This window comes from Eurosta solidaginis, chromosome 3, assembly GCF_040869045.1.
Source record: "Eurosta solidaginis isolate ZX-2024a chromosome 3, ASM4086904v1, whole genome shotgun sequence".
NCBI lineage: Eukaryota > Metazoa > Arthropoda > Insecta > Diptera > Tephritidae > Eurosta > Eurosta solidaginis.
The window spans coordinates 12,858,415-12,874,877 of record NC_090321.1 but is presented as its reverse complement, the minus strand read 5'-3'; the positions used below and the strand labels follow the sequence as shown (position 1 = coordinate 12,874,877).

The 16,463-nt window shown below is 37.9% G+C and overlaps 2 protein-coding genes across 2 annotated transcripts in view; both read right to left on the bottom strand.

The window, feature by feature from the left end:
- Synj (synaptojanin) overlaps positions 1 to 16,463 on the bottom strand; it is a 566,615-nt gene that overhangs the window by 258,042 nt on the left and 292,110 nt on the right. The window lies entirely within an intron of this gene.
- LOC137246238 (ribosomal RNA-processing protein 8) lies at positions 6,825 to 8,380 on the bottom strand. Its single transcript, XM_067777337.1, has 2 exons — positions 6,985 to 8,380; positions 6,825 to 6,916 (listed from the first exon to the last, which is right to left on the bottom strand). The coding sequence occupies exons 1-2, from the start codon at positions 8,214 to 8,216 to the stop codon at positions 6,913 to 6,915; spliced, it is 1,236 nt and encodes a 411-aa protein (XP_067633438.1). The 5' UTR covers positions 8,217 to 8,380; the 3' UTR covers positions 6,825 to 6,912.

Genomic DNA, 16,463 nt, shown 5'->3' with positions numbered 1-16,463 from the left:
ATGATCTGGGAGCCTAAAAAAAGAATTTATTAGCAGTGGTTCCAAATCATTAGGGACATGAAGGTAGTGAACAGGCAAACTACCTAACCAACCAGGCTGCTTTAGCAGCATGCTATGGTCCAGAGCCTTTCTGTGGACTCACAAAGGCACAACTAGTAAAACCATAAGTAACTGGAAAACAAATCAGTTCAGACGACACTGGGTTATCGCGGATATATTCTAAGCCGCCTAAACAGCCTGAAGAGGTACTTAAATACATTAAAGCCTCCCCATACAGCAATAGAAAACAAAAATTTGCTAGTCCTCCACGCAAAAAATGTTAAGTGTTGTTCTTCCATGGGACCGACGATTCGGCAAGCATGAGTTCGATAATTAAGCTTGAAGATTATAGTGAGACGAATTCGGATTATTTTTTCCTTGTCCCTGCAAATCCAATGAAATTGTTTTTTATTGCAACTTGGTAATTTGAGATGCGATTTTTTGAATTGAAATATAATTTTTTTCGTCTTTAGAAACTCTATAATTCCTTCTCATCCTTTGAGCTCTGCTGCCGTTTTCACATACTCGTTTTTTCATCGTTTGGCGGAAAGAGAAGCATATTTGAAGGGGCTTCAACTCGTTTGGCGGGCAAAACTATGTATACGAAATCGACTTGAGAACTCAAAAATATATTTGATGAAATTATGGACCAGCGTAAAACCAAACTAATGGCGTATCAACTTTAGGAAGCTGTTGCCAATTATAACAAAAACAAACAAGTAATAACAAATTCATATTTCGTATTTTCAAGGATCAAAACTAAATTTGTATTACACAATTTTCCGAGACCCTGCAGAAAAAAGTTATGAATAGGGCTGGGACTATCCGCATATTCGGATATCCATACGGATATCCGTTGACACGGATAAAATCCGGACGGCGTGGATATCCGGTTAATATTCGTTTGTGAAGCTATCCGTATATCCGGATTTATGAAGATCCGGTTAATAACAGTATTTTTGGATATCCAGTGAAAGCAACAAATTGATGTACCATATATGTTTATTTAACATTAATAACAATAAATTCGTGGGGAATTTAAATCAATTAACAGCTTTTTTTCACAATATAAACAAATGGCACTATTCTTTTTTCACTTGTTTGTAAAATTGTAGCATGGCGGAACGATACAAGGTGGCAGCATGAGACAGCTGATTATACGCTTTTTTTATTTGATTTGATACATCAACTTCCGACGCAGTACGATTTTGACATTTGTCCAAAGAATTTACAAAAACAAAATACATGGGATTTTTATTTATGTTTGTAGGTATGTCACCATGCTGCCACCTTGTATCGTTCCGCGATGAGTTGTAGCTTTTTAATTTTTGACGTTAATTTAATAATCTACAAACATATTTTGTGAATAATTTTTCGATGTTTGCTTCGTTCAATTCTGATATGCAGATATTCTACTTATATATTCCAGTATCCGGACATGCGGATATCCGGATTTCCCGTTTGCGTTTCCGGATAGCCGAAATGCGGATATAGGGATTTCCCATTTATGAATCCGGACATCCGGATAGCCGGATTTTTTGCTTAGCTATCCGGTTATTCGAATATCAGGTTTATCCGGATAGTTGAAAAATCCGGATGCAGTTCACAGCCCTAGTTATGAATTGCTAAATAAAGCTAGCTTTACTACAAAAAGTCGGCTATTAACTGGTTGGAAATTACTGGTAGGTTACCATGGCGACCGCTGTAATTTTGAAATTGAAACAAAAAAAAATGTTTAAATGAAAGAAAATTTGTGTATCTTAGCGCCGTGTTTTAATGTTTTTTTGAAGTTGAACAATTTCTGAAAAGTTGAGAAAAAATATTATATCGCGTCCTATGTCCAGATCTCAATTCATGCATATAGAATAAAAGCCATCTTAGCTGACAGCGATGCATGGCAGATCGGAATTATGTTTTTATTATAACAGTAAGGCCACGTTTACACATGCACTAAACAACAATAAATCTTGCTCACCAACAATGGTAAGTAATGCCATCAAGTACCAACCAAGTGGCAAAAGGCGTGCAAGAAAGCCAGCAATGTCGGTAAGAATAGTTAAGTCTGTCGTCATATACTCAAAGTCTCCTTTTGGGGCTGCTATTGGGATTCAAGGGGTTGATAAGCGCAATACAAAGCTTTATAGCTTTATAGCTTCAAAGCTCCCGCAACCCAATTGTCAACCTCACCTACGCGACGGGAATCCTGTTACAAATAAGAATGTATCATACACATTCTTCGCAGGCGAGGCTCTGGTGACCCCAAGCTCCTCATGAAACTGGAGGTAGGGAGGGAGGAATGGCCTGAAGGTTTAATGTGGCCAAATAAATCGTTCCCGAGATATATAATAATATAATTTATTTATTTACGGTCTTTAAGACCTAGTTCAAGGTAAAAAAAAAAAAAAATATATATATATATATAAATAAATTGTATACATTACATGCTTAATGACTTACAGTATAAAAATAATTTTGCTTTAAACTTATTAATATTTTCACAGTCTTTTATCGCATTTGGTAATTCATTGTACATATTATAACCTATATATTCTAAAGTCTTCTTCGCGAACTCCGTTCTTACTCTAGGCAGTCTTATATTTCCGCTGCTTCTAGTTCCATAGTTATGTATTTCATGATTAAAATGTATTCTCCCGTTCAGATAATTCGGTGTTATTCCTAATTTCATATGATGTATAAATTTCAATGTGAAATAATATATCGACTGTTTTACACTGAGCCAGTTTAACATATTTAGCATTGTAGTTTTTGGTGTTCTAAGCGAACATTTTAAAATTAATCGCATTGCCTTGTTTTGTTGTATCTGCAGTTTTTTTATTTGTGTGTCATTTGCTAATAGCAGGATTGTTGGACAATAGATAAAGTGCGGTTCAATAATTGATCGATACACTAATAATTTGTGTCGTTGACTAATATATTTACAAGTTCTGTACATAAAACCAATTTTTTTTGCAATTTTGTTTTCTAAATAATTTATGTGTTCTCCAAATCTAAGGTTTTTGTCGATCCAGACTCCTAGGTATTTGATCTTGTCTACTTGCTGAATTTCAACATTTCTTATCTTCAGAGTAATATTGCTAAGGGTATTGGCACCCATAATGCTTTGATTTTTGCAAAATATCATACTTTTGGTTTTATCCACGTTCACTTTCAACTTTCTATGGCATAGCCATTTGTAAAGGGAGTCTAAGTCTTCTTGCATTTTCGATACCGCAAAGCCCTCACTTCTTTCACTAATGGTTATCAATGCATCATCCGCAAATAGTCGAATATTGCAATATTTCAAGCATTCTTTAATATCGTTAATATATATTGTAAACAATAGCGGTGCCAATACTGAACCTTGCGGTAGCCCAATATGTACATCAGCAACCGGTGAAACTGCACTTCCAATTATCGTCTTCTGTTTTCTATTACTCAAATAGCTTCTGAACCATTCCAAGGATTTTCCTCTTATCCCATTATTAAACATAACATTCAGCAGTTCCTCTCTATCCACAGTTTCAAAAGCACGTTTTAAGTCTAAAAAGACTGAGATCACAACTTTCTTATCAGTTATATCCTCTTTCCATTCCGCAATAACCATATTCAGTGCGGTTTCGCAAGAATGGCTTTTCCTAAACCCAGATTGTTCAGGTATAATAATTTGGTATTTATCTAGATATGCCACTAATTGATTTTTAACCACCGTTTCCATAATTTTTTCATCTGCGGGTAGCGTATTAATTGGGCGCAGTTCCTCTGGCCTTACTGTATTTTTGACTTTTTCCGCAGGTACTATAGTTGATACTTTCCAGCAATTTGGAACAATGCTACTGTTTATTGATTCATTTATTATATCTTTGTAGAAGTGAGCAATGTAAATCATGGCATCTTTAAATACCCCCTCCGACAAAAGCTTTTTTCCACCATATTTGTTTCTAAAAGATTTAGAAATGTTCATTATATCATCTAACTCTACGTCGGTGAATTGAAAAGTTTCAATTGCATTATTTACACTTGTTTCTGCCGCAATCGGAATTATTTCAATGCTATCATTAATTTCAGCTATGCTCTGTATAAAAAATGTATTTAGGGCATTGGCTATATCGTATTCCTTCTCGAGGCATTCACCGTTAATTACTATTTTGCTAACGACCTTTCTGTCATCGGTGAGCTCAGCAAGATGTTTTAAAGACTTCCACATCCGCTTCATGTCTCCTGCACTATCGAGCACTTTATCTTCCATATATTTCTTCTTTTTATACATAACAGTTTTTTTATATCTTTTTTTTATGCCATTATAATCCACCCAGTTGCCAGTATTTCTAGCAGTATTATAGAATTCAATTTTTCTTTTGTGCAGTTCCCTTAGCTCACGGTCATACCACTTATTCCTCAGTTGTATTTGGATCCTCTTCTCATACGTCAATGCTTGCATAGCTCCAGTTAAAATATTGTTCAGGATCTCAGTTCTACGTTCTATTCCTACATGAGACACAGAGCTAAAGTCGCACGTTCGCAGCAGATTTAAAAGATTTTCTGCGCTATAGTACTCCCAGTTGGTGACAGTAGCAACTTTTCTCATTTTGCAATATTTAGCTGTTGGTACTTTGAAATGAATTGTTTCATGATCGGAAATTTTATATCCACTTACATGTTCAGTTTTAACTTGCTCATTATTGCTGAAGAGTAAGTCTATTTTCGTAGAGGAGTGCTCAGTTATTCTTGTGTTGAAATTTATTCTTTGTACCATAGCCATTTGTGCAAATAAACTTATAAGCTGGTTTGAGTATGTTGATGATATATTCATATTAATGTTAAAATCTCCAACTATTATAATGTTGTCAGATTCCCTGAGGTGTTCATTGATGACATTGTTTAAGTATGTCATGAAGTCAGCATCACTGCTATTTGGTGAGTGATAGAGTACACCAATTTGCCATTTTAACGCATATTTTTTAAGTTTTATGACAATGCACCACACATTCCTGTCAATAGCTTTATTACACACTATGCTATATTGTAAATTTTCATGTACATACATTAGAACACCACCTGTATGTCTACTGTGGGAATCGCAGCGGATGAATTTATATGTGGAAATGCATAGCTCAGAATCCATGATTTTATCTGTTGTACATGTTTCCGCGCATAAAACAATGCTGGGTTTTTTTATTTCTATAAGATGTTCCAGCTCTAGCTTATTTGCTGTAATACTATTAATATTAAGATATATACATTCCAAGTTGAGCACTTTGTTACGCAGGTTTGTTTTAGTTTTTGACTTGTGCTTTGTGGTTACAGATTCCCTCGTTGGTTGCTAATAGCCAATCTTCCTCTTCCTTGCTATGAGCTTTTGTTGATGGTCGTGCTAGTCCCTTAATGGTGCTTTGTTACCGGAACGTACCGGATCTATATCCGGCAAAGGACCATCACCATCGATAACAGCCCCAAAGCTTTCAGGGAGTATCTTTATCGTTAATACAATAACAACAACAACAACAACTGAGATTAAAGATGCCTTAAAGATGTTTTGAAGCGTTGATACTGTTTTTCGACGTTTGCGTGAGCACGACCTGGGTGCCCACAGTCCAGGAAAGTACCATTGTTGAATAAAACGCATGTACCAAAGAGACTTCGATTTGCCAAAGAGCATTTAAATTAGCTTTCGGCCAAATGGCGCAGCATTTTATGGCCGGGCGAGTCGAAGTTTGTCATAGACGGTGAAAAGGAATCACGCCAATATGTAAAACGGCCACCTAGTACCGAACACCATACGAAATATACAACAGAAACCGTAAAGCATTAAGGTTCAAATATTATTGTCTCGGCATGCTTTTCTTTGGCTACGCGTGGGACCTATTCACTGGGTTAGGCAAATTATGACTGGGAATTTATATGCGGCAAGACAACGACCCGAAATATAAGATCAAAGTAGCAAAGAGATGGCTTGAACATCTTCAGATCAACATTATGGAATGTGTCACCACAGTCACCTGACATATACCCCATCGAAAATTTGTGGGTTGGTGTCAAGAAGGTAATAGCCCAACGCAAGCCAACATCGAATACGCCACTATGGGATCTGTGAAAAGGGCATGCGAGTCAATTTCGGTTGAAAGATGCCAAAAACTTGTTGACTCAATGCCACGTCGGTGTGCTACAATTCTAAAAAACAAGAGTCAAGCAATCCAAAGCTGTAAGACAGATGGGACCCAATAGCAAGGTAGCAACTACGTCAAAACCAACAACCTCGAAAGCTGCAAGGCTAAAAAGTTCCATATGGTCATACCAAATTGTTCCCGAGATGATGCGGCTAGGACCTTAATGGTACTTGTTACTGGAAAGTACCGGATCTACATCCGGCAAAGGACCATCAATATCGATAAAGCTCCCCACAACCTTATCACACTATAACGAGGAACGCCAGCACTGTAACTTCCAAATAAGCAAGCAGACGCAGTATATGTTGTATCCGCAGCTTGAGAAAATGTCCTGGCCGCCGGCAAAATTTATCTGCGACTTAGGAAAAGAAGAACTCGGACGCTACGACGAAGATTTAGAGGGACGAACAGCCAGCAGCTGCCAGTCTTAAAGTTACAGAGGAGCCTTTAACACACGCCTCTCGCAGAGAAGTCCAGAGGATAACAATCGAAACATGCAAGAAACCGTAGAGGTTGAAGAAGACATCGAAAGCCTTGAACCATAAGGGCAAGAAGATGAAATGATGCGAAGTGAAATTTTCAATTCATACACAATTATAATTTATTTAACATTTAATCAAGTCTTTTATACGATGCATACAATTCTATATATGCAATTTTTATTAAACTAAAGTAAAACTACATTATATTATTAAAAAATTGACTAGCCTCAACTGCAAAAGGAAGAAAATATTAATTATTCAAATATGGTAATGTAAAAACTAAAGTAAATTCCACTCACCGTTTCCGGTATAGACATGGCTTCAATGAAAATTCTGGTATTAGAGCTACTTTTCCGACGTTGCGCACCTTTTTAAATTGGAAAAAGTAGAATAGCTGCTCATTCGTGTCTTTCTTTATCAGTTCAAAGCCGCAAGCCTGTAGGCCACGTATAAAATTTCGTAGATCATCGAAACGAGACTGTATCTCGGCGATTAGCACAATACCAGACATTCGTAATACACGGTTAGCTTCAAGCAAATATTCTTTTAAATTTGTGCCCATTAATGAAAGACAATATACCGCTATATCCACTGACTGATCGGGAAGTGGCGTACACGCCATATCACAAGCAATTATGTCGTCGCGTGTGCTTACCAAATCCATTGAATACACCTTATTTGGCACCAATTTGGCCAAATTGCCTTCACCACAACCAAAATCAGCTATTTCTAGCGTTTTTGGCAAGCGATATATCATTTTTATTATGCGATCCAGTGGATTCATGGGCCACTTTTCTACTTGCTGTTGATAGCCAGCATGATAAGCTTCAAAAGCCTCAGCATCAGACTTGAATAGCTCTTCCGCCTGCGTACTATCCATTGTGTATAATTGCTCGTTTATATAACGAAAGCGTCCAGCCAACAATTGATGTTTCAATGAATTTTCAAAAACTTTTAGCCCAATATCTTCAGATTTGCTTTGATCTACGGATTCATCTGAGTTCATTTCTTCCTTAGTTGGGGTTTCTGGTGGTAGAATGGAAGTTTTGGAGCTCGTGCTTTTCACGGAAGTTTTGGAGTTTGAGCTTTTCGAAGCTATTTCATCGCCACCACCATCTGTAGTTTGTTGCTTACGATTTTTTTGTTTAGATTTTTTACTTTTTAATTTGGTAGCTGATGTTACCGCAGGAACAGGTAACGCTAGCGAAGGCACCGGCGCTATCATCACTTTAGATAGTGGCTTAGGACTTTTGGTAGATTTCGGCCAAGCAATCTTTCCATTTAGCACTTTGCGTGATTTGGATTTACTCTTTTTAACTTTTAGAATGCTTTTAGAGCTTGAGGCTCCGGCTATATTTGCTTGTGTGGTGCTTTTATTCTTTTTCTTTTTTAACTTGGCATTTTTATTTTGAACTGCACTTATGTCGGCATTGCTGGGCCCCAACGAAACTTTTGATCGAAATCGCATAGCTTCAGATAGATCCTCCCACGACATGGGCACAAAAAATTTCGACATCGTTTTATAATCCATTAAAAAATGTTTGGTCTTCTATATTGAATATTTTACTTTTTATAATTTTAAGACAAATATATCAAGTGTAATTTGTAGGCAAACACAAGGCTAACGACTTTTATCAATTGAGAAATCACAAATAATTAGCTAAGTGGATACATGTGCAATAGTCAAACAAACAAAATGCGAACAGCTGTTTCGCTTTGACAACACAAAATGTCATGCAAAGTTGTAATAGATTTTTCAAAATTTTAAACCGATTTTTTGGTTGGATAAAGTTATTCAATTTATCTCGCGAACTCTACAAAGAGAGGTCGCTCATGCAATTGTCAGCTATTGGCATCTTTGAAGAACAGCCACGTCACTTCTATCGCTAGTACCTTAATGGTGCTTTGTTACCGGAACGTACCGCATCTATATCCCGCAAAGGACCATCAACATGGAAAACACTCCCTTTATCGTTAATACAACACCAACAACAACAGAGTTTCTGCGAACAATTTATAAATCATTCATCTCTTACGTTCATTTTCATCTCGATCTCTACGCTTTCGGAAGCCATCAAAAAGGCTTAGACCCGCTTAGACCCTGCACTATGATGGTATAACGTATAATGATGTTAAAACACCTTAGAGATAATAATTTTTGAGATATGTATGAAAATACCCCACATTAGTAACGCTTGGGAAACCAACGAAACAATGAGAGATATCTTGTACGATACCTCCTCTTAGGCTTAAGGGGTACGCTCCGGCAATAGCACCTAATGGTTCAATCCTGTCACGGAAACGACTTTTTTGGTTTTGTGGCGATAATATTCTAAGAGTCTGAAGACGCTGAGGGAACTTCAAACGAAGGTGCCGTTATTCACGTTTGATTAGTCACTCATCAGCACCTTCATCATTATTACTAATTGACCCTTGATGGCCCAGGCAATTTTGGCCGTTTCGTAACAAGTCACGTCAGCTATCCCTGTCTTCCTTCTCCTGCCTGCGGGAGGAGCCCGATATAGTCGCTGAAATGATCTCCTTACGACCCGAAGTGATCCCCAAATGACCCCGGGAGGATCCCGAGCCAAAATTATCTTGAAATGACCCCAAATGACCCTTATAGTTCCCAAGATCATGCCGAAATTACCACAAATTACCCCACGTTAACCCCGAAAGAGTCCCCAAAGTAACCCCAAACCACCTCGAAGTGATCCTCAAATAACCCCAGGAGTATCCCAAGAGAGTCCCCAAAATCATCCCGAAAATACTACAGGAGGACCTCGACATGTCGCCACGCCAGAAGCCTATTAATGTTTCACATCAAAAACCTCGCAACAAGAGAGAATTATTTTTTTTTATTTTTTGTACTTTCGATGTATTAGTAATTCTTTTCTCACCAGAATATGTTTCCAAATTTCCTACGTAGACGTTTGCACAACAATGTTTAGAGGCTCCGACCCTTGTATAGACAAGCTTTGCTCCAAAATAAACTGTTATATTCCTGATCTTATCTATTTACAACATGGACTGAGCTAATAGCCATTCATTTCGATGCCATTACGCTAAAAACTGTAAGTCACTCAAAAAACTTGGACAAGACGTTCGACAGTATTCTACACTTTAACACATGCAACTGCAATTGTCACCAAGTAAAAAGGCGTGACGAAACCGCTCTGTCTGTTGCTGGCATTACTTGAGAAAAGATGAAGAAAAGGGCAATTGTTGCCAGTATAGGCGCCCGACTTAGGCGAACCCACTGGAGAAGTCTGTTGGACTATCGGAACATCGCATTGAGAACTGCATAGAAGCAACTCCTTATGAAAGGCGCAAATCATCTACAAAAGTCACAAAGTCAAAGAGTGTAACAAAGGCATACAAATAAGGGGGCATATTCGTGAGCTCTATGACGAGATCTGGCATTACATGCACCCGAAGTTGAGTCCTGAATAACATGAAAAGGCCCGCAGCCTCGTCCTTACAGAATCAGTAAATACTTTTGTCTGGTTGAGACTGGCGAACCCCGTCACTGGTGATAATACCCAATACTTCCAATCTTACCATTCCGAAATCACCTCCAACATACCGTAGGGTTATTTACTTGTGATTACACTCTGTTGTGAGTTTCCTTGGGGTAACAGTAGGTAATTTAGATGATGATTTTGAAAGGCATTGCTCATTAAATGGGGCGAGTGGTTCCGCTTCACTCCCTCTAACTTTTGTACCCAGCTCCTTATATAGGGTCTGGCACCACCTAATCTTATATATATACATACATAGCCTATCTGTACCAAGTGGTCACATGGACCAGCTTTGGACACCTTTAAAATACACACGTCCACAAAAAATATTTAGGAGGTATGTAAGTAGTTATGTATGTACACAAGTATGTATATCAATAAAAACAAAAATAAAGAAAAACAAGTAAGGAAGTATAAGTTCGAGTCGAACCGAACCTTACATACCCAGCTGTACACTTTCAATGCTGTTGTTTGTTTTCGTGCTTAATAGTGTTACAAGGCTGCGCAATAATACATATACATATGGTTCTATTATGAACTAAAATCTTTTTCTGATTTTTTATGATTATACAGATGATTATACGACCCTTTTTAAAGTCATTTATATACAAGTGGGCGTGGTCTTTAACCAATCCCGTCCATTTTTACTAGACATATTTTCTGCTTTAAGGAAAATATGTGTAAATAATTTCATTACGATATGTTTATTTTTCTTTGAGTTATAGCTCCCGAAAAATAAAAAATTGCTTAGTCATAAAAGGGGCGGTGCCACGCCCATTTTTTAAAATTTGAAGTTTTTCCTATTTATTGTTATAAATCCACTTGGCAAATGAAAGACCATTGATATAAAGCTCTTTTTTGCGAAGATATAGCTTACTTTATTCCCCCACGACCCTTTTAAAAATCTTTTATATAAAAGTGGGCGTGGCCCTATCCGATTTCGTTAATTTTTCTTCAAAGCATTCCTTATAGTAAAGGCAACCTCTCTGTCGAATTTTGTTATGATAGGTTTATCGATTTATTTTTATGATTAATAATATATGTAAAATTGATTTTATCACAAGTGGGCGATGCCACGCCCATTTTAAACAATTTTTATCAAGAGTCTCAATATCGGTCCACACGTCAAATTTCAACATTCTAGGTGTATTATTTACTAAATAATCAGGTTTTTTGTGTTTTCCAAAATGTTATATATATAAAAAGTGGGCGTGGTTATCATCCGATATCGCCGATTTTCAATACCAATCTATTCTGAGTACAGATAAGCTCGTGTACCAAATTTGGTGAAGATATCTCAATATTTACTCAAGTTATCTTGTTAACGGGCAGACGGACGGCCGAACATGGCTCAATCAAATTTTTTTTCGATACTGATGATTTTGATATATGGAAGTCTATATCTATCTCGATTCCTTTATACCTGTACAACCAACCGTTATCCAATCAATGTTATAATACCCTGTGCACAAATACAGCTGGGTATAACAAAATGAATGCAAATTGCAATGGAAGTGCGACAAGAGTTATCATAGAAAGCAGTGTATGAAAACGAACAAGCGTGTGATATGAGGATGACAGTGTGTTTAAAAGAAGCGTTTCGCACAATATCTAGTGTGTCATAAAGAAAATTGAAACATATGTACATCCATAGGTGAAATAAGGGAGTAGTATGATTTCGAGAAAGGGTGAGAAGCGTTAGTTGAAAGCAGACGGTTGAGTGACACAAAGTACAGGAAGTGATTCGTCTGTTGAGACAGTGCAGCATGCGACAAATACAGAGAAACCATCAACATCGTCTCATCCCCAATTAACCAACACATCCAAATGTATTCACAACTTTTATTGTTTCCATGAATGCAGAAGTTGTGTTGTTTTTTACATATTATGTGTCGCTACTGATTTTATATTCTAACACAAGCCACCCCCACCCTCACTCATACCTATTTAAGTATCTATAAAGCACATCTACATACATAAGTACGTATTTATTCATACGCACAACGCATGCACTTTTGCACACATAGGTACATGTTTGTATGTACATACATAAGTTTGTTTTGTCAAAGGATAATGCATGCACAAGCTGTAGCGTTGTAAACATGTTTGCATATTTTAAGGCGCATTCGCCTTTGAGCGTTGCCGACTGAGCATTTATGTGGGTGAATAGCAAAAATTTACTAGAAAAGTAGCTTTTTGCACAAAAACATTTTTGGTTATGAGCTAATTGTGGCAAATTTTTCAATTATGTAATACGCGAGAAGACTACAGCAATGAAAAAGAATACATTTCGCATTCAATTTAGAGTACAGAAGAACACATTTCCCTATATTTGGGTTGGTTCCTCACTTTCTTGGAGAGGATTATGTACTTACATAGCATTTATCTTAGACTACTTCAGATTACTTCAACTTTAAAAATAAATAACAGCTATTTTTCGAGTTTTTTATTTCGTTTCAAAAAATAACAGTTATTTCCGAGTGTTTTATTTCAACAGAAAAATAATAGTAATTTTCTTGATAGTTTTTTTAATTAGAAATTAATAATTGATTTTTTTATTTTGCTCAGATAAAAAAAAGCAAAGTCGTTCATAAATAACTTTGTCTCAGATATTGGTAAGAATTGCTTAATATATATTTCTATACCTCTATATTGCGTTCCCGGTCTATTAGCTGAAAAAAGATCGCAGAGCACCCGATGTACATACGGTAGACGTCCCAATTCATTCGAGAGAAACAAATAGGAGACATGCATCGCCTGATCAACGAAGAAGGAAAGGTTTGAAGTCAAGCGAGTGAAGGGGATGCGAAATCTTTAAGATCATGCGAAAGTGTTGCGATGTTAACAAAGTTTTTCCTATCTCTGAAGAGAGAAAACATGAGGCTATTTAGGGGTGTACTAATAGAGCACTGACTTCTGGAGTCACATGCTTATAAAATAGACCTGTTGTTGTTGTTTAGCGATAAGGTTGCTCCCCGAAGGCTTTGAGGAGTGTTATCGATGTAATGGTCCTTTGCCGGATACAGATCCGGTACGCTCCGGTACCACAGCACCATTAAGGTCTAGCCCGACCATCTCGGGAACGATTTATGTGACCGCATTAAACCTTCAGGCCATCCCCTCCCTCCCCACCCCCAAGTTCCATGAGGAGCTTGGGGTCGCCAGAGCCTCGTCTGTTAGTGAAACACGATTCGTCGCGGATAGGTGAGGTTGACAATTGGGTTTGGAGAAGCTATATATTGCGCTGGCAACCTGAAGGGTTGCGCTACACAGCCCCTTGAATCTGGTATTTTAGTCGCCTCTTACGACAGGCATACCTACCGCGGGAATATTCTGACCCCCTAACCCGCTGGGTTTATAAAATAGACCTCGTCAGTGAAAGCAGATGCCAGAAGTGAAGGCTGCAAGGAAAAACGCAATCAAGCTGTGTTTTAGAAAAGTTCTGGTTTGCCATGATAATGAAGTTATTTCATAAAGTAAGTCCTGAAAAGGGTTCTCCGATCGATTCTCAAACTGATTCTGGCACAATGACACCATGGACACATTCAGTCTATGCAAAGTCTTTATTGATCGTCCATTTCACCTTTGATGATCGTCCATAACCTAATTTGAAAGTAATGAAGGTGATGAAGAAATCCCTGGCCAGCCTCATTTTCCATTGTCGTTGCGAATTACGTTTCCGCAATTGACACTATGTCAATCCTGTCAACCAGCCTTGTTTAACAGCACAATGTAGTTTGTACGAGCCTGGCCCGTGCGCATGTTGCGCAACCAATATAAAAGTATCTTATCAAATATCAACAGAAATCAGCTGTTCTATTAACTTACAGCTTGCGCTGCCATCTAGCGTAATGCAGTGCAAATATCCACAATAGTGCCATAGTACAAATAGATTTCTTTGTGTGCTCAGAGTAATTTATTTTTAACAAATTATTTTAATAAAATATAGCTAAACAAAATCACTACTACCAAAATTGCCCAAAGCTCGCTAATAGCCTGAATCTCCATCTTTACAACCAAAACTTTATTTATAGATTTGGATTCCAAATAAGAGCGAAAAAGGGACCCGTACATAAAAACAGCAATTAGCAATAATATATATGATTGTATTTTTGCCCCTTAACGAACACTTGTGGACACATATAAACTTAGAAGCCACATACATACGTTCAACAATAGAAGTGCATGTTAAAAGTTGTAATACAGTTGGACTGAACGCAATCCGGTCCGTCGAACCATCGAATTTAGCCATTTAGGCATTATGATGAAAAATTAGTACGTAGAATTCTAAAGAACAATCCCTCCCGTCGCACTCGAGTTAGGATATGAGGAATGCGCACTGGCCAAACCAGTTAAGTAACATAGATTCTGCCCTTGCTGCGTGAAAACAATGGCTCTTGTCTCTTTTCATTGGTAGAGCTTTTGACATAAGGACACTCAAATCCACATGTCAGGTATCCAGACAAATTTGGCTGGGTGTGAAAGAAAACGGAAATATGTTCCAAATATATACTAATTATACACTAAAGAAAAAGACTGGTAAAATCAACCGAAATACGGGTCAATTCAACCGAAATTTCTGTCAATTTTTATCCATGGCAACAAGATGTTGAATCAGCTGCGCACAAATCGTTGATTCGTAATTGACCGTTTTAGTAGCCAAATGAACAAAAAAAGTTGGTGCGACAGCTTTGTACGAAAGTACCTATGTTGCGGCATTTGCAAATCAGATGAGTTTTCACTGAGATCTTTTCATGGCAGAAATACACTCGGAGTGCTTGCCGAACAGTGCCGAGGGGCGACCCGCTTAGGAAAATTTTCTTCTAATTGAAAAACCTTATTTCTAAAACTTTTATGTTGCTTTGCCCGGGGTATGAACCCAGGGTCTTCGGTGTGTTAGGCGGAGCACGCTACCACCACACCACGGCGGCGTCCATATACATACGTAAATATGTGCATACATATAGTACACAGCATACATAAGTACAAAGTAGAAAGCGCAGTGAGCCTCTTTGAAATTTGCTCATGTATTGACTGTTGATCGCTGTTGAAATGACCAGTGCGATCAGTTGTGTTAACAAAAAAATCAGTTAGATTGATTAGATATCTGTCAATTTTACAGAGTTTTGTTAACTTAAGAGCGAAAATTTCTCTTCTGTTGAAATGACTAAACTAATTTGTTCGCTTGACAAGGAACTCGGGCGAATTAAACATAATTCGATCAATTTCACCGAATCTCCGTTAAGTCAAGAACAACAGAACCGATTTGTTGATTTTACTAGCACCATTTCTTTCAGTGTATCTGCTAATATTCGTTGTTTAAGATATTTAGCGTTAGTCTAAATTGCGGGGACTAGGAGGAGATTTCGTGCTTCAGCTAGGGCACGTCAAGCACCTTCTTAGCGAAGCTTGGCTCTGACGGGACGGAAAAATTAGTTTTGCTTACTAAAGGAGTAAGAGCTCATTTAGTGGCCTCGCAACACATAGTTACCTAAGCCTAAAGTAGTCTGAGATTATTGGGGTACGAGAGAGTAAGGACATACATACCTGGCAACTGACACGAGATTGTACACGCGAACTGAAGGTAAATACCAACAGAAAATTTGTTACACCGGTTACGACTTGCAGCTTTCTCCAAGTAAGGTCGGCCTCTGGTCAGCTAAGTAAGCGCTGGGCAGATAACACCTTTTGCGGGGTATCGAAATTTTTATGGCCGGTTGTTGATAACACGCGCTCAAGGACATTACTAGGGTTCTCTAAGGTTGATTGGAGCATTGACCAGACACTGCCCTATGCGAATCCATGTGGTGCGGTTCAGTATACTGGAAACCCCTTACTGTATTATTTGCATGGAGAATAACAAGACGAAATCATCTAATCACTTCATGCTTAACTATCCATATTTTGCAAGGACATGTCTTAAAAATCTCTGTAGGGATGTATACGAATACACGCAGGAAATTTAGAGGATCGTCGTCTGCCTTGTCCAAAAGTTGCTAGGCAGCGATTTGCTTGATAATCAGAAATCAGTGCCAGCGTTAGTTAGTGTGGTATAACCACGGACCTCCACTTAGTTGGGGCAGCGGCGATCGAACCTAACTGCTAATCTAACTTAGCCGCAAACCTATAGAAAATTGGTATTATCCAGATATTTAGTTTCGGGTAAGGCCTTTTAACTATTCTTTGCGCTAACCGTAGCAAAACACAGCTCGCGATCACACATTGTACACACATACATACGCATGTATATATGTACG

Bases quoted from the DNA above. Each gene is read 5' to 3' on its own strand.
- LOC137246238 (XM_067777337.1), bottom strand. From the start codon at position 8,216: ATGGATTATAAAACGATGTCGAAATTTTTTGTGCCCATGTCGTGGGAG.